Below are 21,867 nucleotides of genomic sequence, written 5' to 3' on the forward strand. Positions count from 1 at the left end.
AGGGAAAACAAGCAGGGGGAGCGGGAGAGGGAGAAGCAGGCTTCCCGCCAGGGAGCCCGATGTGGGACTCAATCATGACCTGAGCCGAAGGCAGACTTAAATGACTGAGCCACCCAGGCTTTCTTAATTTCTCTTTCTGCTATTTTGTTAGGGTATAAAAACATGACATTTTTGTATATTGATTTTTTACTTTACAGAACTTTAACTGAACTTGTTTATTCTAATAGTTTTTTGGTAGAAACTTAAGGATTTTTTTTTATATATATAAAATCATGTTGTCTGCAAATAGTGACAGTTTTATTTCTTCCTTTGCAATTTGGATGCCTTTTACTTCTTTTTCCTGTCTGATTGCTCTGGCTAGGACTTCCAGTGCTATGTTACATAAAAGTGGTGATAGTGGGCATTCTTTTTCCTGATATTATGGGAAAAGCTTTAGCGGTCCTGGGTGGCTCAGTTGGTTGAACATGTGACTCTTGATTTTGGCTCAGGTCATGATCTCAAGAGTCGTGGGATCAAGCCGGGAGTAAGGCTGTGTACTCAACATGGAGTTCGCTTGAGATCCTCTCCCTCTGCCTCTCCCCACCCCACTCACGTGCTCTCTCTAAAATAAATCTTTTTTTTAATAAAGATTTTATTTATTTATTTGACACAGAGAGAGACAGCAAAAGAGGGAACACAAGCAGGGGGAGTGGGAGAGGGAGAAGCAGGCCTCCCACTGAGCAGGGAGCCCGATGTGGGGCTTGATCCCAGGTCCCTGGGACCATGACCTGAGCTAAAGGCAGCTGCTTAACGACTGAGCCACCCAGGCGCCCCTAAAATAAATCTCTTTTAAAAAAAGGAAAAGTGGGGTGCCTGGGTGGCTCAGTTGGTTAAGCATCTGCCTTGAGTTCAGGTCATGATCCTGGTGTCCTGGGATCGAGCCACAACTCAGGCTCCTTGCTCAGCAGGGAGCCGGCTTCTCCCTCTCCCTCTGCCTGTTACTCCTCCTGCTTGTGTTTTATCAAATAAATAAATAAAATCTTTTAAAAAAAATTTTAAAAGGAAAAGCTTTTAGCTTTTCAGAGTTGAGTATGATAGCAGTAGGCTTGTCCTATATGGCCTTTATTGAGATATATTCCATCTATACCCAGTTTGTTGAGAGTTTTTATCATAAATAGATGTTGAATTTTGTCAAATGTTTTGTGTCTATTGAGATGACCATAGGATTTTTTTTTTTTTTAAAGATTTTATTTCTTTGACAGAGAGAGAGAGCACAAGCAGGGTGAGTGGCAGGCAGAGGCAGAGGGAGAAGTAGGCTCCCCGCAGAGCAGGGGGAGCCCAATGCGGGACTCGATCCCAGGACCCTGGGATCATGACCTGAGCCGAAGGCAGTCGCTTAACCGACTGAGCCACCCAGGCGCCTGACCATAGGATTTTTATCCTTCATCTGGTCGATGTGTATCACTTTGGTTGATTTGCTGATATCCTTACATCCCTGGAATATGTATTGTATTCCCTAGCTCTGTGACTTCTGTTTGGTATTTTCTTATATTTTCTCTCTCTTTGTTAGAGTTCTCAGTGTATTCATTCTTCTCCTGAGTTCAGTAAGCATCTTTATTACCATTACTTTGCGCTCCTTATCACATGAATTACTTTTCTCTGTTCCATTAGGTTTTTTTCTGGGGTTTTGTCTTGTTCTTCATTTGGAACATATTCCTGTTTTTTCATTTTGCTTGACTTTCTGTATTTGTTTCTTTTTTTTTTTCTTTCTGTTTGTTTCTATGTATTAGGCAGAGTAGCTCTTTCACCCAGTCTTGAGGGAGAACTTTATCATTTAACCTTCTCTTAGCTCTTTTTTTTTGAAGATAATTTTTTTTTTTAAGATTTTATTTACTCTAGAGAGAGTGAGAGAGCATGAGCGGGGCGGGGAGGGGCAGAGGGAGAGGGAGAAGCAGACACCCCGCTGAACAGGGAGCTCAATGCAAGACTCAATTCTAGGACCCTGGGATCATGACCTGAGTAGAAGGCAGATGCTTAACCAACTGAGCCACCCAGGCTCCCCAAACCTTCCTTTAGCTCTTCATTATCTCTCAGACCTTTGTCATTATCTAAGTAGCCTGATTTATTCTTGGTAAGACTTCGTTTTTGAGGGTGTGCCAAGACGCATAAGTATTCCAGAGGAAGGATAGTCAAATCTAGTTTCAGGCTAATTAGAGGCTAGATCCTAAGGCAGCAGTTTTTAAGGTATGCAAGTACATACAGTCCCACTGGATCATAATCATAAGCCCTCCTGGCCTTGAGGTCAGATGATCTACAGGTGTCCCTTTGGTGACAGTTGCAAAAGTTGGGGTCCAGACAAGTGCATGAGCTCCCTTGTGGGAGGCATTGGCTCACTCTAGCAAGACCAAGGAAGAGCACAAAGATGGTGTCCTCTGGCCTGTGTTCCCGAGGAGCATTTCCGTATCCTACAGATGTGTGGTAAACCTGAAGCCTGCTCCTCCAAGATTAGTAAATAGGTCTTCTCCACAGGAAGACGGGGTGTGTTCCAGTCTCCTGTCTGTGCAGTGCCCTGGGGGTGGTAGCCTGCCAAGAACTTTCTCTGATTGTTTCAGGCTTTGTGAGGCCCAGAAATGGTGTTTCCCTGGCTACCAGAGCCAGGTACTAAAGGGGCGTCCCCTCTGTGGGCCATGCATGTGGTGTCCAGCCAGCGTGCTTTGGTGGGTCCACAGGAGTGGGGCAGGGGCAAGGTTCACACACTGGTGCTAGCAGGTTAGAAGAAGAGTATAAAGCTGGTGCCCACCAGTGCTGGCACTAGTAAGGTAGAGGGAGAATGCAAAAATGGTGCCCACCAGTGCCTCCATCCCAGGAGAGAGTTCTAGCATGTTCCTGCTCATCGAGCAGATGCTTTAAGATTAACAAATCTTCACATATAGTCTTGGAGCTTTTCCAAAACTGCTGCTTTTGTATTGGATCCTGGGGTGAGTGATTCTGCATGCCAGCCTTTTAAGAGTGGAATCTCCAAGCGCCTGGGTGGCTCAGTCGGTTAAGCACCTGCCTTCAGCTCAGGTCATGATCCCAGGGTCCTGGGATCAAGTCCTTCATTGGGCTCCTTGCTCAGCGAGGAGCCTGCTTCTCCCTCTGCCTTTGCCTGCCACTCCCCGTGCTTGTGTTCTCTCTTGCTATCTCTGTGTCAAAAAAAAAAAAGTGGAATCTCCATTCCCTATAACCCTGTGATTCTCCTGGATATAATGTCTATTCATGTCTTCTGCCCATCTTTTAATTTGATTGTTTTCTGGGTGTTGGATTTTTTAAGTTCTTTATATATATTGGATACTAACCCTTTATTGGATATGGCATTTGCAAATATTTTCTCCCATTTTGTAGATCACCTTTTAGTTTTGTTGATTGTTTCTTTTGCTCTGCAGAAGCTTTTTATTTTTATGTAGTCCTAATTGTTTATTTTTCTTTTTGTTTTCCTTGCCTCAGGGGACCTATCTAGAAAAAAAGTTGCTTTCTCTTTATTCTTCGCGTATTAGTGGGTTTTTCTTAAAAAAAAAAAAAAAAAAGATTTTATTTTAGAAAGCGCATGAGAGTTGGGGGACAGAGGGAGACAGAGAATCCTCAAGCAGACTTCCCATGGAGCATGGAGCCTGACGTGGGGCTCTATCCCTGGACCCTGAGATCATGACCTGGAGCTGAAATCAAGAGCCGGCTGCCCAACTGACTGAGCCACTCAGGTGTTGCTAACAAATTAGCTTTTTTTTTTTTTTTTTTTTAAGTAGGCTCCACGCTCAGCATGGAGCCCAGTGTGGGGCTTGAACTCACAACCCTGAGATCAAGACCTGAACTGAGATAAAGAATTGGACACTCAGGGCTCCTGGGTGGCTTATTCATTAAGCGTCTGCCTTCGGCTTAGGTCATGATCCCAGCGTCCTGGCATCAAGCCCCACGTGGGGCTCCCTACTCAGAGGAAAGCCTGCTTTGCTTCTCCCTCTCCCACTCCCCCTGTCAGGTAAATAAATAAAATCTTAAAAAAAAAAAAAAAGAATTGGACGCTCAACTGACAGAGCCACGCAGGTGCCCCATATTATTAGTGGGTTTTGATTTGTGGTTACCATTAGGATTGTATAGAACATCTTCTGCATATAGCAGTCTATATTAAGTTGATGGTCATTTAAGTTTGAACCCATTCTTTACTCCCCTCCCCCAACACACACACATTTTAGGTCTATGTTGTCATATTTACTAGTTTTGTGTTTCCTACCTTCATACTGTCACTTTTGGTCTTTCCTTTCCAGAGTCCCCTTTAATATTTCTTGCAGAACTGGTTTAGTGGTCATGAACTCCTTTAGTTTTGTTTGTCAGGGAAACTCTTTCTCTCTCCTATTCTGAATGATAGTCCTGCTGGATAGAATATTCTTGGCTGCAGATTATTCCCATTCAGCACTTTGAATATATCATGCTACTCCCTTCTGATTTAGAAATATTCTGCTGAAAAATCCCAATAGCCTTATTGGGTTTCTCTTGAATATAACTGTCTTCTTTTGTCTTGCCACTTTTAAAGTTTTTTTTAATTACTATATTTTGCCATTTTAATTGCAATATGCCTTGGTATGGATCTGCTTTTGTTGATATTGTTAGGGGTTCTGTGTGACTCTTGGATGCAGGTATCTGTTTCCTCAGATTAGGGAATTTTCTTTCTTTTTTAAAAAAGATTTTATTTGAGAGGTAACGACAAGTGGGGAGTTGAGGGAGAAGCAGGCTCCCCACTGAGCAGGGAGCCCGACGTAGGGCTCCATTCCAGGGCCCTGGGATCATGACCTGAGCCAAAGGCAGACATGTAACTGACTGAGCCACCCAGGTGCCCCAGATTAGGGAACTTCCAGCTATTATCTCTTCAAGTAAGTTTTCTCTCTTCTCATCCTCTTCCTTCTCCTATAATGCGAATGTTAGTACATTTGACGGAGTTACTGAGTTCCCTAAGTCTGTTCTTGTTTTGCGTATTTTCTTTTTTGTTCACCTTGATTACTTTCCATTACTCTTCTAGGTCATTAATTCATTCTTTTTCCAGCCGACTGTTCATTGCATCAGGTTTTCTAATCTCGTTTATTGCACTCTTCATCTCTGATTGTTTTTTTATCTCCATGTTAAGGGTCTCGCTGATATTTTCCACTCTTTTTGGCCCCTCATGCTTTCCAAGCTTATTGCTATGGGTATTTGTTTTCCCTGTGCATTCCCCTCTGTGGGAGTGCCTCTTGCTCTTCTCCATCAGCGTGGCTCTCTCCCCACCACGAGCCACAATCCAGTTCTCTCCCAAACCATGTCTCCACACTTCCTACCTTCGATGGGCCGTCTTCTCGATCTTTAGTTGTGGAGTTTGTTCTGCCAGTCTTCAGGTTGATTTCTGTGGTATGTAGGATGATTTGATATTTAGTTGTATTTGTGAGATGAGGCGACCCTACAGTCCTCTTACTCTGCCACCATCATTCCCCCCCTCCAAAAACTTTTTTACTAAGGTTTTGCTGTATCTATGTTCATGTGGATACTGCTCTGTAATTTGTTTTAATATCACCCACATTTAGTATCATGTTAGTATTGGGTTCACTTAATTAGTTGGGAAGTGTTTGAACTTTGGTTTTGTATTTTTTTTTTTTAAGATTTTTATTTTATTTATTTGACAGACAGTGAGAGGGAATACAGGCAGGGGGAGTGGGAGAGGGAGAAGCAGGCTTCCCGCTGAGCAGGGAGCCTGATGTGGGGCTCGATCCCAGGACCCTGGGATCATGACCTGAGCCGAAGGCAGACGCTTAAAGACTGAGCCACCCAGGTGCCCCTGTATTTTTTTTTTTTAAGATTTTATTTATTTGAGAGAGAGTGAGAGAACAAGCATGAGCAGTGGGGAGGGGCAGAGGGAGAGGAAGAAGCAGTCTCCCCACTGAGCAAGAAGCCTGATGCAGGGCTTGATCCAGGACCCTGAGATCATGATCTGAGCTGAAGGCAGACACTTAACCGACTGAGCCACCCAGGTGCCCCTGAACTTTGTTTTGTAAGACTTTGTATACAGTTGGTACTCTTTTAGCTTTAAATATGCTGTAAAAGTTCCTATATGTTCGGGGTCGACCCTAAGCTGACAGCCACAGAGAAAACATAAACATAAGTCCTCCAACCACAAGGAACTGAAATTGTCCAACAACTCAAATGAGTAGAAAACAGAATTTGTTTTAGAGACTCCAGAAAAGAACACATCCCTGCGAACACCTTGATTTTAACTCATTGAGACCTGTCCTCTGTAGGACTTCTGATTTACAGAACTATAATATAATGTGTTGTTTAAGCCATAGGTTTGTGGTAATTTGTTAGGACAGCACTAGAAAGCTAATACATCAACATCATTCTGTGAGCATTTCTTAACTGATCCAAGAATATTTTCTAGGCTCATGTACCTTCCTGCACCAACCTGGAAATAGCCTCTAAGGAGTTCTGGTTCTTTTTACTGAAAAACTGTACCAATAACTGGGCATTAAATATGCTCATGCCTATTGGAATGCCACTGCTGTCTAGGCTCTCTCAGAAGAGTTAGGGAATATGTACATAGGTAAATATTTCTACATACATTGAAAATTTTTATGTACATTTAAATCCACAAAGATTTCAGAAGATTGGGTAAGGGCTCATAAGATCGTAAGACTCCACCATACTCAGATAAGGCTTTTATTTACAAGCAAATATATAGTACCATAAGAGAAAAAGAATATAATACCAAACATGCAGTCTCTAAAAATAAATAAATTGAACTTCATGAAAATTAATAAGTTCTGCCCTAGAAGAGAGACTTAAGAAATGAAAATTTAAAAAAGAAAGAAACAGAAATCAAAAGCATAGACTGTGAGAAAACATTGGTAAAGCATATATCAAATAAGGAACTTCTATGTAGAATATATGAAATCACAAAACAGTAAGAAACCAACCAATTTTTCTAAAAGTAGGCAAAAAATATGAAAAGATAATTCACTAAAGAACATGTATGGGTGGCAGATAAACACAAAGACTAATGCTCAACACTGAGTCATTAGAGAGACAGCTTAAAACCGCACACCTACTAGAATGGCTGAAATGAATGGCTCATGTCTTACATAGAAGGATCAGCAATGATGTGAAGAAACTGGAAATCTAATATAGGAGGATATATGAAATGGCATAACCATCTAGAACACAAGTTGGCAAGTTCTTGTGAAGTTAAATATTTAGATCAACTTCCTGCATGACAGTGTGAGCTTTTGCAGGCCTGCTTCCCATTAAAACTGGGGAAAATTATAAAAACACAAGTTAAAGTCTCTGGAAATGGTCCTACGGTATACAGCAAATGAGGAAACACTCAAGAACATCTGATACTCAGTAAGAACAGCAAGAGCCAGTCACATCTGAACTAAGACCATTCCCTCTCTCCCCACTCCAATGATAGAGGTGGAATCTCCACTACAGACTAATACATCCAAGAACACAGGACTCCCTCTCCCTGGAGCTCCCAGGCAGAAGCTTATTTTCTCAGGAGGCAGTATGTCAGGACATTTGGATGAATGATGTTCAGTTGCTGGCTTCCTCATAAATGCTACTTTCAGAGCTCCTCTCTGTTTTAAGTTAGGTTGACCAGGAAACTGCATGTGTACTGCACTCGTAAGGCCTCTCTCCAGTCTGAACATTCTGGTGTTCAACAAGTTTAAGCCTTTGGCTGAAGCCTTTCTTCACATTTACTGTATTCATTAGGCCTATCAGGATTGTGAAGTTTCTGTTGCTGAATCAGAGCAGATCTCTGGTTAAAGGCTTGTCCACATCAGCTGCATTCAAGACTTTTCTCCACTGTGAACTTTCTGGTGTTGAATGAGGTTGAAACGCTGGCTAAATGATTTCCCACAATTGCTGCACTCATAAGGCATTTCTCCAGTGTGAATCCTCCGATGTTTAACAAGGCTGGAGCTATGGCGAAAAAATTTCCCACATTCCCTGCACTCATAAGGTCTTGCTCCAGTATGAACCCTCTGATGTTTAACGAGGCTGGAATTCTCGCTAAAGAATCTTCCACAATCATTGCACTTAAAAGGCTTTTCTCCAGTGTGAACTTTCCGATGTTGCATGAGGCTAGAGCTTTGGCTAAAAAACTTCCCACATTCCCTGCACTCATAAGGCCTTTCTCCAGTGTGAACCCTCCAATGATTAATAAGGCTTGACTTGTGGCTATAGAATTTCCCACATTCACTGCACTTATAAGGTCTTTCTCCAGTGTGAACTCTCTGATGTTTCATGAGGCTTGAGTTAAAGCTAAAAAATTTCCCACATTCACTGCACTCATAGGGCCTCACTCCAGTGTGGATCCTATGATGCTGAACAAGTGTGGAATTATGCCTGAAGGCTTTTCCACATTCACTGCATGTAAAAGGCTTTTCTCCAGTGTGAACTCTCTGGTGTTGAATGAGGTCAGCATTGCGACTAAAGGATTTTCCACATTCACTACACCCATAAGGCCTTTCTCCAGTGTGAACTATTTGATGTATAAAAAGGTTTGATTTATGGCTAAATAATTTCCCACATTCGCTGCATTCATAAGGCTTTTCTCCAGTATGTAGTCTCTGGTGCTGTACAAGTAAGTATTTCTGACCAAAGGCTTTCCCACATTCACTGCATTTGTAATGCCTTTTTCCAGGGTGAAACGCCTCCCCACTCTTGGTGTTCCTTTGTGACTCCCCTCCACCACAGGTCACCTGATGGTTGAGAAAACCAGAACTAATTGGGAAGTCCTTTCCACCCTCCCCACCCTCTTCTCTTAAAGGTTTCTCTCCACAGTGCAGCTTCTGGTGTTGAACTTTTGCTTTGAGCACTCCTTCTATATAAACACTCTGCTCATGAGGTGCCTCCTCAACCTCTGCTCTACGCCGCCAACCTGAAAGCAAAGAAATGCTGATGAAGTGTATGTGGACTTCAGTGGGAGGACGTAGCATGCTTACAAATGTGTCTCACACACCCAGTAAATAGTCCATCGTATTGCTGGCAGAATCAGGCCTGAGGTTCAGAGTGAGGAAGGGCCTGCCGTGCCTGCGCTGGACCTGGCAAGCTTGCAGATTGGTGTGAGGCCTCATGAGCAGCAAGGACACAAGGATGGAGTGCAGCTCAGGGAGGAGAGGCTGGGTCTCCAACACACTCTGCAAATGGCCTTCAGCAAGGCTGCTGATAACCCAGGAACACAGTGCAGAAGGGTGTGGTCAGGCCCAGAAAACAAATCAGATGCAGCCGAATAGCTGGTGTTCAGGGTTGAGGATACATGCACACCTCATGACACATTCTGTGAAAGCCTGTATGTATCATAACCTTGAAAACTTCATATTCTGCTGCCTCAGCCTCCCCACAGGCCATGGATTCTGTGACCACATACGCTAGTGTGATGCGGGCCCCTGCCACAAGTCCTCCTTCCTACCCTCCCCCTTGACTGGGACCTAGCACCATTCAAATGCACCAGTGAAATCCCCTCACTCCTTTTCTTATGCATCCCACCCTGACTCCCAATGAGGCTACTCAACCACAGGTCCTCTCTACTTCTCCCCAGTCTGGTTGAGCCCACTCCCTTGCGACTCCCTCCCAGGTGACCCTCTGCCCCGCTCATCATGCAGTGACTATCTGTCTAGGACCTGTCAGTATAATAAATTTTGCTATTCCTGTGCCTCTCCTGTCGTGGCTGCACCTATTCTCCTAAGAGAAAACAAAATGACTGACATCGCAAACAGGATGGTCTGTGATGCCAATTGTTCACAGGTGGGGGAAGATTTAGGCAATGCCTCCTAACTGCTTGGCTTACTGACCGGCTGTCGGCCATCTGGGAAGGCTGGGTGTCCTACTGGCATTCTGCGTGCTGCCTCTCTTAGGCACTGCCAAGGCTTTCCACCCTAAATTGTGGAGCTCATTCTCCTCAAATACCCTGAGACTTCACTTCTGGCCAGCCTGACTCAACAGGGTGCTGGTGAGAGGGCGAGTGTTCTCCTAGTGCTCCCTGAATAAGCGACAGGCTGGTAGAATTGGCGAAAAACATTATGAAGTCTCCACTGGGATCGAGGGTGAGAGTGGAAGGGTAACGTCCTTGCAGCCGCCAAAGAAGCACTGCGTATCAGTTGTTGGCTATTAGCTGATTTGTCAACAGAGGAGGGCCAGGGAACCCTCAGGAGATAACTCCTGTGGACTCATGGCACCAGGACTGGGAGGTTTCTCGTGTTCCCATTCAAGGCCATGTTGCTCCTCCATCCTAGGCAGGGATGCTGCATCTCCTTCACAGGAAGTCTACCATAGCAGCCTGTGAGGGTCAGTACTGCTGGCAACTCCTTCACTGCCTGTGTCGCTGCTGTGGCTCTTTGCCTCCCAAGCCCGAGGGCATCAATGGGTCCCATCCCTGGAGATAAATGGCTCAAGTTCTTATGGCCCAGGATCTTGGCAGGAACACTTCATTCTAGCACCTCACAATGACCAGAGGAAGTGAATCAATAATTCAAGAAAGGTAAACACCTTTGAAACCCTTCTGGGTTCTGCTTCGTGCCACTGCCTGTCAACTTGCCAACTCTGCTCCCAAGGTCTGGGACCAATCCCAAAAGGACATCCAGCCACCACAGCTCTACTCAGCGGATTCCAATCCAGCTGAGGTCACCCTAAGAGATGGGGCCACAGGAAGGAAGCATCTCATGTCTTTCCAGACCCAGCAGGTCAAGAACACAGATCACAAGGAATTAGAAACTAAAACTCACAAAGTCACAAGACTGGAAATCCAAACTATTCTGAAAGATTTCATGCAAAGAGATGGGGGAAAGGAGCTCATTGGTTACCAAGAGCATTTAATACTGGCTTGTAGCTCCTGCTCACGGAGCCCCAAAGATGAGGCAGCTGCTGGCATTACTAAAGAGCCTAAGATACGTTAGCTAGTTAGTTAGTTAAAAGATTTTATTTATTTATTTGACAGAGAGAGAGAGAGAACACGAGCAGGGGGAGCGGCAGGTAGAGGGAGAAGCAGGCTTCCCGCTGAGCAGGGAGCCCGATGCGGGGCTCGATCCCAGGACCCTGGGATCATGACCTGAGCCGAAGGCAGATGCTTAACGACTGAGCCACCCAGGTGCCCCTAAGATACGTAATTTAAAGATCCTCTGGCCCGCCAAGTTCAATTCTCACATATTTTGGGCTAAAGGCACCCAGGAGGATGCAGGGCATCCCAAATGCCAGGGCAGGGATGACAGATGCCAAAACTTTTGATGAGATTATAAAAACCTCAGATGAGGAATCTGAAACTTCTACCACCCCTCAGGATTCAGAAGCCCTGCCTTTACTGACTTGGATTTTCATGGCCTGGAGATGGACAACAGAAGCATCAGGAAGCCCTGATGCTCCTCTGCACAAAGTGGAATGGTTCAGCGGATCTTTCAGTACTTTGAACATTCAGACAAGAAAAATCCTGAGTGTGTTTTTAATCCAGAGGAGGTCCCCTTTGTCAGAGTCTAGGAGTTGTTCTTGCAGGTGCCCTTCCCAATATAGGGTGGCATTGCTTAATTTTACTGACATGTCCCACACCAAACAGGATGGCACTGATTTCCTGACATGCCATAAGGGCTCCGCCCACCCTGACTGACAAAGTCTGACTTTCCACCCTCTGCCTCCTAGTATGCAGGTACCCCCACCTGTACCATTCAGTCTGTTCCTTTTTTCCCAACTTGCTGACACCCCTGCTGCCTCCAGGTGACTTACAACTGAGAGACCCCCCAAACTAACTACTAGGCAAGCCATCCCCAAATTACAACAACTAAAAGAAATACTAGAAGAGCCTCACCCATTATTACCCATAGGTCTGGTGGCTCAGGGAACTACTCCTCTGGAACCACCCGAGGATGCTTCCAGTTCCAAAAAGTCAACCGCCAAGGCCAAGCCAGTGAGGATTCAGCTAGTCCTCAGGCACTGTCATACCACCCAAGGGCAATCACCCACACACAACTCTGGTAATTCACAGGAACTCTTAAACATTTCCTAACTTTATGGACTACAGGAGCCCAAGTCACCATCATTCCAAGCAACCCATTCAGATTTAAAGGGGGTGCCCCTTTTAAACTACAGGGTAATGGCAATAAAACTATTCATGGCAAAGAAACTGCACTCAATGTCAGTATTCTTATTGCAACGGTTTTTATTAAATGGCTGCCTGTCACAGTGACCCCTACCGCTTTGAGTTTTCCTATTATAGACAGAGATGCCATTGTATGCCACGTACAAAGCTGGAATAAGCCACGCTGCCTGGTCCTGCCAGTAAGACACCAAATGAGAACCTGTGGGGCTGCCCCTGCTGGTGAAGGTAGTAAACACACCACAGTATCACTTGAAACAAGGTAACTGCTGGCCTTCAGAGTGCTGTTCACAATCTACTAAATGAAGGGGCAATTATTCTCATAATTTCTCCTTTCAGTAATCCTTCTATTTGGCCAGTCTTCAAGGCTTCTACCAACAATGCCACTCAACTACTGCTTATCAAAACCCCAAAGCTTAAGTTCTCCCCATCAAGGCTCTAATACCTAACATAATTGAATTAACTGAAGATATCCAAAGGGTGCCCAGTGACTACTTTGCTGTGGCAGATCAGGGCAGTATATCTTATTCAGTGCCTATCACCAGTCACAGCCCCTGTTCGCCTTTACCTTTCAAGGAACCCAGCATACATTTATTGAGTTGTCCATGAGTAATTTAAACAGCCCAGTGACTGCCCATAATCCGTACTGTCAGGACCCAGACAGGGTCCCCTCAAAGCACCTTGTCTGCTTACACCCCCTGCCTTTGTTCCCAACTGCACTCACCCAGGATGGCTGCACCTTATAATCAAGTCACCCCCACAGGCTTACTGCTTGTACCCAGGAGCCAACTGCACTTGACCAGTTCCCCATGTTAGTCTTTTGCCCTCATGCTAACTACCTCACGGGCACATTATGCTTTAAATAACAGCACCTCAGGAGCGCCTGGGCGGCTCAGTCCGTTAAGCATCCAACTACTGGTTTCGGCTCAGGTCATGATCTCAGAGTCATGGAATCGAGCCCTGTGTCGGCTCCACGCTCAGGACAAAGTCTGCTTGAGGTTCTCTCCCTTCCCCTCTGTCCTTCCCCCACTCGCACACTCTCTCTTTCCCATAAATCAATCAATCAGTAACTAACAGTACCTCTGGATTCTACTGTGGCCTGAACCCATGGGCACAGCACTTTATACACTTTCCCCTACTGATGCCCAATGAGTCTGTACCCCAGTGTGCAGCGGTTACACCGAGGAGCCCCACAGTTCTTTACCCACCAGGTACCTCCCCTTTGCTCTCAAACCCAGGCAAAACAGGCAAGATTTGTTCCCATCTTCACAGGACCCACCAGAGCCACAGGCGACACCAGAGCTGGCCCCAGTAGAGCAGGCTTTGTGTCAAACGAGACTGCACCATGACTGCCAACCAGCACCTCCTGGCGGCCCTCTCAAGGTCACACACAAAGGCTGCACTACACACTGTCCCTTTATGCAACGGGCACACAAGTCTCTAAGCCCGAATGGTCGTGGATGACAGACTGGCTTAACTGTTTACTAGCCAGGAAAGGAGGTGTGGGTGCCATTCAGGGCACCTCCTGCTGTATGTAACTCAGTAATTCTAGATAGCTACAAGCAAAGCCATGAAGATTAGGCCAAGAGGTAAAAATCTTTCATAACATAACCGAAACCTTCCAGTAGATTCCCTCAAGCCAAGGGGTATATGACCTGTTCTCTTGGCTTTCCCCCCACTAAATGCAGGCCTGCCTATGGCCTGGGTTTCAAACCCTCATCATAGGCCTAGTAGGACTCCTCCCAGTTGTCACCTATGGCAAAGTTTGCCTTTTATGGGTAGACCAAGCTATTCCAGTCACCTTTAACGTCTCCACAACCCAGGTGGCAAGCGGTACCTATCACAGTTGGTCCTGTTGATGTTGAGACATCACAGGGCTCATTGTATTGTAACCTTTTAAATTTCATATTTTCCTGTTGCCTCAACATCCCCACAAACAGGCTGTGAGAACCCATCCAGGTGACCAGCTTAACCAAGTGATAAGGCTGGTTCCTGTCACAAGTCCCCCTTCTTGCCCTCTCCTGTGACCTAGTGACATTCAGATGTTCCAAGTGGAATCCACTCACACCTATTCTTATGCACACCCCCCTGACCCCCAGGAAGGGCATTTGCTCATGGGTCCTCACTCACTCTCTGCTTCCCCCTGCTTGGTTGAGCCCTCTCCCTGGGTGCTCCCTCCCCTGTGAACCACCTCCCACACACATCCCCAGTGTGTCATGACTGTCTCTCTAGACCTACTGAGCATAATAAACTTTGTTTTTTCCTGAGCTGCTCCTGTGTCTCCTCTTGTGGTCGTGCCTGACTGACCATCTCACGAAGAATAGAAAGGAAGGCCACTGTTGGGGAGCATTGCAGAGGGAGCAGTAGGAAGGAGAGAGAGGTGGGGGAGAGCCCTGGGTCAGAAATCAGAGTAGACATAGTAAGTGCACAACTGAGAAAAGATGGACATCAGCCTTGAACCGTGCCTTGGCACCAAATCATCAGGGCTCAGCAGAAGGATTCCTGGTATGACCTGAGCCCATCCCTGAGTTCACACCTGCCCAGCTCCGCCCTCCAAGTACCTCTTGGCATGGCTGCAGTCATGACTCCACAGGGAGGCAAAAAGGGTTCTCTCCACCACTCCAGCTGGGTGATTTCGTGAGTCATGGAAGATGCAAGTCCTAAGGGAGAGATGACACAGGTGGGTCAAAGTGACCCACCCCATGACAGACCATAGGAAAGAAAACTAAGTATTACAGAAGAATCTTGGAGGAGACTCTTGTGAGAACAACCCAGTGAAGCCGTTGGCCATGTCGGTGCCTCAATTGCTAGGACGGGCACATCCCATATGTCAGCCAGAGGAAGAGAGCAGAACCTGGGGCACAAAGCTGCCAGGGATCTTTATGGCATCCCCAAGCCACAGAGAGGCCAACAGGGTGTGATCCATTAGGCTGACAGCAAGACTCCTAATCCCACAGCTTCTCCTGCACGGCTTTGGGGCAGCAAGTATTGAGGCAGCTCAAGAAGGGAAGGGGTGGTACACACAGCCCAGGCTATTACAACACCTACTTACGCGCACAGGGAAGGAAGAAATGCCCATGGTCCAGCTCTGGGAAGGCGAGACCTGTCCCTGAGGTAAAGGGGAAGAGCAGAGCCCAGCCCAGGACACTGGAATGGGTTGTGAGGACCTTACCCAGAGAGGCCATCAGTGAAAAGTTCTCCAGCATCACATCACGGTACAGGAGTCTCTGGGCTTCATCAAGGAGCCCCCACTCCTCCCAAGAGAAGTAGACAGCCACGTCCTCAAAGGTCACATGGCCCTGCCAAGATGGGACAGCTGAGTTGATGTGTAGCTTCCTTTCCCAGGACTCTAGGCATCCTCACAAATGTCCACCCTCCTCCAGGGGTCCCCCACCTCAGAGGAGATACCAAGCCCTGATGCCACTGATGCCTGCTTGCTCCTCACTGTCCCAATAGGCACTGTGTTCAGTCCTCAGCAACAAGAGGTGGGCAGGTAAATGCCATCTGAGCTCTGGGCCTGCCAGACAATTGACCTGGGGTCTCCCAGATTGTGCTTCCCAAACACAACTAACTTTGGGCCATTGTTCTCCCTTCAGCCCCCAGTACAAGAGCCTGGAGCCATCAGTTTACACTCCCATCCAACATGCACATCGTTGTACCATACCTCCCTTCACTGCCACCAGCACCGCCTACGCCACATCATGCATCTCCCTGGCCTCACCACATGCTGGTGTGGTACATGCCATCCAGAGGGTGCTTGGCAGATGTAATCAGAATTCCATTCTGTCCTAGAATTCCAATGACCCTGACTGCCAGAGGCAACCCCAAGCCTACTTTCAGGGCCTTCCTGCCTGGCCCATATCCTTGCTTCATCCTCAGCCACCAGGAACCACACATAGATTTCAGACACCCTCGGCTCTCTTCCACCTCTGTGTTGCAAAGGTGTCCCCTCACCTGTCTCAGTTTCCTCTGATGCTTATTTGAAGCCCAAGCCCAAGTCCACTTGTCTCTCACACTAGGTCTGCAATTGTCCCAGAGGATCCCACTTTATCTTGAGCTAATCCCCTGGTGCCAGCAAGGGTCAGAACAAGAGCCTGGGGATCCCAGAGCTAAATGAATTAGCAATGGCACGAGCTTCACTGTCACCTCACTGCCTTGTCTCCACATCTTTTTTTTTTTTTTTTAAGATTTTATTTATTTATTTGAGAGAGAGAGAATGAGAGACAGAGAGCATGAGAGGGAGGAGGGTCAGAGGGAGAAGCAGACTCCCTGCCGAGCAGGGAGCCCGATGCGGGACTCGATCCCGGGACTCCAGGATCATGACCTGAGCTGAAGGCAGTCGCTTAACCAACTGAGCCACCCAGGTGCCCGCCTTGTCTCCACATCTATCTCATGTTCACTGGCCACCGGCCAGACCCTCTTCATGCCTACACCCTGACCGCAAGGACACCATTCTCCCTCATGTGTCTTTGTGAAGCCCACTACCCCATCCAGGTGTCCAGCAAGAGACTCGGTCCTTGGCCCCACACTCTCCTCGTTACCTGAAGATGCTCCTGCCAAATCTGATCCACAGATCTGTCCCGGTCCACACACCATCCGTACTGTGGGTGTCTCCAATCTGACCACTTTGCCTCAACTCCACACTTGTGTGTCCAGGTGCCCACTCAACACACCCACCTGGGGTTCTCTGAAGCATCACAGTTCAAACACAGCCCAAACCTGACTCCTAAGATTCCGCATGAAAATGACTCTTACCACCAACTCTGACATGGTAGTACTTGCCAGCTTCTAGCTACTACAGCCAAACATCTGAGTCACTGCCGACCCTTCCATGTCTTTCTCCCACCCTCCACGTCAGAAAGTCTGCTTGGACCTACTGGAAAAACAGATGCAGATTCCAACCCATGTCCCACCTCCACAGCCACCACTAACACTCACTTGGACTACTTACTGCAGCCGCCTCTTCCCCATAGTTTGCTCTCTGCTCTGCAGCAGAAGCAGCTCATTAAGTCTGGTCCTATCACTTCCCTCTTCTGCTCCAAACCTTCCCTGGCTCCTGCCACTCCAGAATAGAGGCCCAGCTGCTGGCTTCCATCAGGTCTAATTTGTTTCCTACTGTTTCCACCAGACATAATAGAGACCTAAGGTTGCATGAGCATTCCCGGCCCAGCCTCACCTCTAGCATTTTCTAATGTTTATCACCATGAATATAATGCCTTATAAATGTCATGCCACTGGTTGCCAGGAATGGGAACCAATCCATGTAATTCCTGGTCTGGACTCAGGCCCCTGACCTTAGGTAGATCATCTTCCAGGGATCTAGGATGGAAGAGTAGGGAGAATAGCAGGCAGTCATAGAATCCTGCAGCCCACGCAGGTGGGAACTGAATAGGATGAGGATTTGGGATACCCCCCACTTACCTCTGCATGGTTTGGAAGCAAATCTGCAGCAATAGGAACCTACAGAAAAGCAAAGCCATGAGAAGCAGGCAACAGTGTTGGGCCACAAAGGCCCACCCAAGTCCCTCATATCATCTGGGCCTCAGTCCTCAGGGATGCCTCTTACCAGCTGTGTGACTTCGGATAAATACACAACCCCCATGTGCCTCAGTGTTGTCATCTGTAAAATGGGGATAATAGTGGTGCCCACCCCGTGGGGCTATTATCTGTACTGAATTCCTTCCTATGTGTCAAGTACTAAGTAGTGACTCTTATTGTCCTCATAATTAACACCTTTGTCAACATTTTCAGTGCAAATAAACTGATAGGTATTGAAAATGTGTTTTGTATGTGCCTTTTAACTAAAAGCATGTGATATTTAAGATATTTAATTTTAGGGACGCCTCCATGGCTCAGTCAGTTAAGCGTCTGCTTTCAGCTCAGGTCATGATCCCAGGGTCCTGGGATCGAGTCCTGCATTGGGCTCCTTGTTTGGAGGGGAGACTGCTTCTGCCTCTTCCTGCCGCTCCCCCTGCTTGTGCTCATTCTCTCTGACAAATAAATAAATCTTAAGGGGCGCCTGGGTGGCTCAGTCGGTTAGGCGTCTGCCTTCGGCTCAGGTCAGGATCCCAGGGTCCTGGGATCGAGTCCTGCATCAGGCTCCCTGCTCGGCGGGAAGCCTGCTTCTCCCTCTCCCACTCCCCCTGCTTGTGTTCCCTCTCTCGCTGTGTCTCTCTCTGTCAAATAAATAAAATCTTTAAAATAAATAAATAAATAAATCTTTAAAAAAAGACATTTAATTTTAATCAGATGCTTAAAAGTATATTAAAACCTCAATTATTAAGCACTTATATCAATTTAACTTGTTAAACCCATGTTATTTTAATGCCTACGTATGTATATACACACGTGTATATATACACACGTGCAAATGTATGTATACAAACATACTTATTTTTACCAGTTAATGTTTAAATAAACACTTCATATAAACTCACACATTAATAAGCTGGGGATTGGGCCTGAGGAAACATTAGAGACTAGTCCTGGTGGCAACCTGGCTGCTTGCTACACACTCTCCTATAGGCAGTCCTGCTGGGAGCCTTTCCAGCTACTCATCCTTCCTGCCCTGAAGGCTGGGGGAACTTAAGCACCAAAAGGGTCTGCTCCACTCACCTGACTGACCTTTCCTTTTCTCCACAAAAACTGGACTTGAGGGCTTGCTGAGCCCAGAATGGCAAGCCTACACCACTGAACATCTCAGTCCCCATTCCGGTCCCAGTCCTTAGACCTTATAACCTGCCACTCTTGCAAACACCAACCAGAACCACTTGGGATTACAGGGATCACCCTTCTGAAAGCAGCCCCACCCTCCAGGCCCATCTGAAATAAGAACTTTAAGATTCTCCCTCCCAAGTAGGAGTCCCAGGCCTTGCCCTGGTCCAGGACAATATCCACCACCTCTTGGCTGTCTTCAGCCCAGATCCCTACCCAGGACTTCAGATGTGAGTGAGTAAGCTACCCATATGACACCTGCACTCGACATGACCCTGTCCCAAATCCAACTCCTACTCTTTTCCCTGAAACCTGTTCCCTGCACCGACCTCTCCATCTCCATCCTTCCGGATATTTTCAGAAAACACTTAAAAAAAAAAGGCAAACAGAAACACAGACGGCCCTTCATTCCCTTCTTTCTCTCACAGCCACTTCTGATGCATCAGGTAATCCTGTCGTTTTTAAAATCCCTCCGAGATCTATCAGTCCGCCCCCTCTACCCATCAGTATGGTCCCGGCCCGGTCACAACTCTCCAGTAGTCTATTGTATGGACTTCCTCCACCCTCCTTACCCGATCCCTTTGTGTTCCCTAAAAAGCCTTTGAAAACTTTGAGCAACAGATGCGAGTCCCTCCTCTGTTCACAACCCTCCGTGGCCATCAGCGCCCTCAGAACGAAGGCCCAGCCGCTCCCGCGGCCTTTCCGCTGTGACCTGTCCCCTCTCAAGCTGTTCCCTGTGGACACGAGACAGCCCCAGGTTTAGGACTCCAGCTCAGGCCCTGTCCCTATAACCCTCCCACGCCCCATCACACTGGCTGACAGGAGCGGGGATGCGGACACGAGCGCCTCACTGTCCCGGACCCAGGGGGACCGCTCCTTCGGGGCTCAGCTTGAGCGGGGAGAGCCCGGGTATCAGCGCCTACCTGAGCCAGGTCCCTCCGCGCGGCCGCCGCCATCGGACTCTGGGGGCGGAGCGGCGCCCGGGGAGGGGAACCAGCCCGCGCACCCCCGACCCCGATCCCTCGCCGCTGCCGAACCTCAGACCCCCTTCCTCTCCCGGCTTCCTGCTCTCGTCACCCCGGCCCCACAGGAGCCTTCCCAAACCTCCGATCAGACAGAGCGGCCCCACAGCCCCCAAAACGCCCGCCCCTGGGGCCGCGCCAGAAGTCCCGCCCAGCGCGTTCCGCACGCGAAGGAAAGTCCACTTTCATTGGCCGAGCGCGGGCGGCGCGGGGCGCAGCGCCTTCCGGGTAATGTAGTTCCCACCGAGCCCGACGTGGAAGAAGTGGGCTGACTCGCTGAGAGGGCGGGCTGGAGAAATCCGGACAAAAACTGCCCCAGACTCTCCTCCAGAGACTATCCTAAATGTAGACGTCCCCGTATTTCAGTTTCCCTAAGCAGCTAGTGCTACTACAGTCTTTGCTTCTCTTGAATGACTTCGAGAGAGTCTTGAGAGCCACAATAAAGTGGTTTCCTTGTACTGAACCAGTTGTACGTTACCAAATTACCCTTGCTGAGGCGATGCCCAATATCAAAGACATCGGTGGTGCAGCAATGCCTGATGAGTGAGGAAAAAATGACACAGTTCTGAACGTAGGTGGGGAGATAGTCGGGCATCCCAAGTGCTTACCTTCCTCCCTCACCCCACACATCTGTGCCCTTTCCCTTTTTAAGGGCTCAACGTTGGTGTTCAAGTAGGACAATGGGCCTCAAAACCATAGGCCAACACATTCTCACTCCCAGATTTCTCCCCTTCATCCCGTTCTACTCCGTGTTCCCGCTGCCCTTTCATCTCCAGATACAAAGCAAACTCCCTGCAGGTGGGAAGGATGCTGGACTATTGTTGACATCAGGAAGCACTGGTAAAAGAAATGCCAACACTTTAGTATGTGTTCTCCCAGCACCTCCCTTACCACTGGCTCCATTTCTTTCCTATCAGTCTTCATTTCCCCAATTCTTCTGTCCCTTTTATCTGTGGGCTGAGCAGTGACTAAATCCGTCACCGCCTTGGAATGACTCATGAGAACAAAAGATGATGAAGCATTCACACCTTCCCAGGATTTTCTGGAAGTAGGTGTTAAGTACTAGCGAAAAATACTCTGGGAAGGAAGTGAGGAGTCAATATCGGAGTTGAGAACATGAAATGATAGAGACCCAAGTGGCATTAGTTATTTAGTTCAGGCCTAAATGTGGCATGTGACTATAGACTATCATTTAGGGAAATAAACATAGGTAGTAAAACTATAAGGACATCAAGAGCATGATTATGGAAATGTCGGGTGAACTCTAGGGGGCCAGAGGGTCATATAAGGGGAGCAAGTGACAAGGAATGCCTAAGAAATATTATATATTCTGTTTTACACCAGGTGATAGTTTTATAGGTGTGGTCTTTGATGTGGGAAAGACATTAGGGCTTGAAGTCGATGGCCAAAAAAGAATTCTTGAGATGTCTTTGGTGCAAAAAGGTGGTTTTATTAGAGCATGGGGACAGGACCCATGAGCAGAAAGAGCTGCTGCACTGCATTGACATAAATTGAGGAAGACTCATGTCTTGCTGGACTGTGATCCCTATTACTTAACCATTTGTTTTTCCTTCCCTTAGCTTTAGGGCAGCCAGGAGTGCCTGAGGAATGTCACACATATTCCACCTGGGAGGGGGAGAATTGAGGGGTATCAGCTTGTGCTTTGCCCTCAGCTTGCCTTCTGCTCCCTCCTGAGTCTTTATAAAAGAAAAAAACATGATTTGTACATCTCTTATTAACACTCAACTGAATGTATGACAGTTTTTAAAATAAAGAAAGAGAAAAAGCTATGCAGATAGTTTAATTTTGTCACAAGAATAAACAAATGGATGATCTTAACAGGCTGAAACAGCCTCACAAGGGTGTGGAATTTGAAATAACTTGATCAGTGAAGCGTCTGCCTTCGGCTCAGGTCATGATCTCAGGGTCCTGGGATCGAGCCCCACATCAGGCTCCCTGCTCAGCGGGAAGCCTGCTTCTCCCTCTCCCACTCCCCCTGCTTGTGTTCCCTCTCTT

The 21,867-nt window shown here is 47.2% G+C and overlaps 1 protein-coding gene across 1 annotated transcript; it reads right to left on the minus strand.

Annotated features, from left to right (window-relative positions):
• Nucleotides 1–8,857: 8,857 nt before the first annotated feature.
• On the minus strand, nucleotides 8,858–19,918 carry LOC110573736 (zinc finger protein 773-like). Its single transcript, XM_021682345.1, has 5 exons — nucleotides 19,753–19,918; nucleotides 15,288–15,414; nucleotides 14,677–14,775; nucleotides 9,828–9,841; nucleotides 8,858–8,896 (listed from the first exon to the last, which is right to left on the minus strand). Exons 1-5 carry the CDS (start codon nucleotides 19,783–19,785, stop codon nucleotides 8,858–8,860), a joined length of 312 nt encoding a protein of 103 aa, XP_021538020.1. The 5' UTR covers nucleotides 19,786–19,918.
• Between the last annotated feature and the right edge of the window lie 1,949 nt (nucleotides 19,919–21,867).

The sequence above is a fragment of the Neomonachus schauinslandi genome, chromosome 16, assembly GCF_002201575.2.
Source record: "Neomonachus schauinslandi chromosome 16, ASM220157v2, whole genome shotgun sequence".
In the NCBI taxonomy this organism is placed as follows: domain Eukaryota; kingdom Metazoa; phylum Chordata; class Mammalia; order Carnivora; family Phocidae; genus Neomonachus; species Neomonachus schauinslandi.

What these genes read in the sequence shown, in the direction of transcription:
- LOC110573736 (XM_021682345.1), bottom strand. Translation starts at nt 19,785, where the DNA reads ATGGCGGCGGCCGCGCGGAGGGACCTGGCTCAG. An exon ending in CGCGGAGGGACCTGGCTCAG is followed by an intron (nt 15,415 to 19,752) that starts GTAGGCGCTGAT and finishes CCATCTTGGCAG; the next exon opens with GGCCATGTGACCTTTGAGGA. An exon ending in TTCACTGATGGCCTCTCTGG is followed by an intron (nt 14,776 to 15,287) that starts GTAAGGTCCTCA and finishes TCTCTCCCTTAG; the next exon opens with GACTTGCATCTTCCATGACT.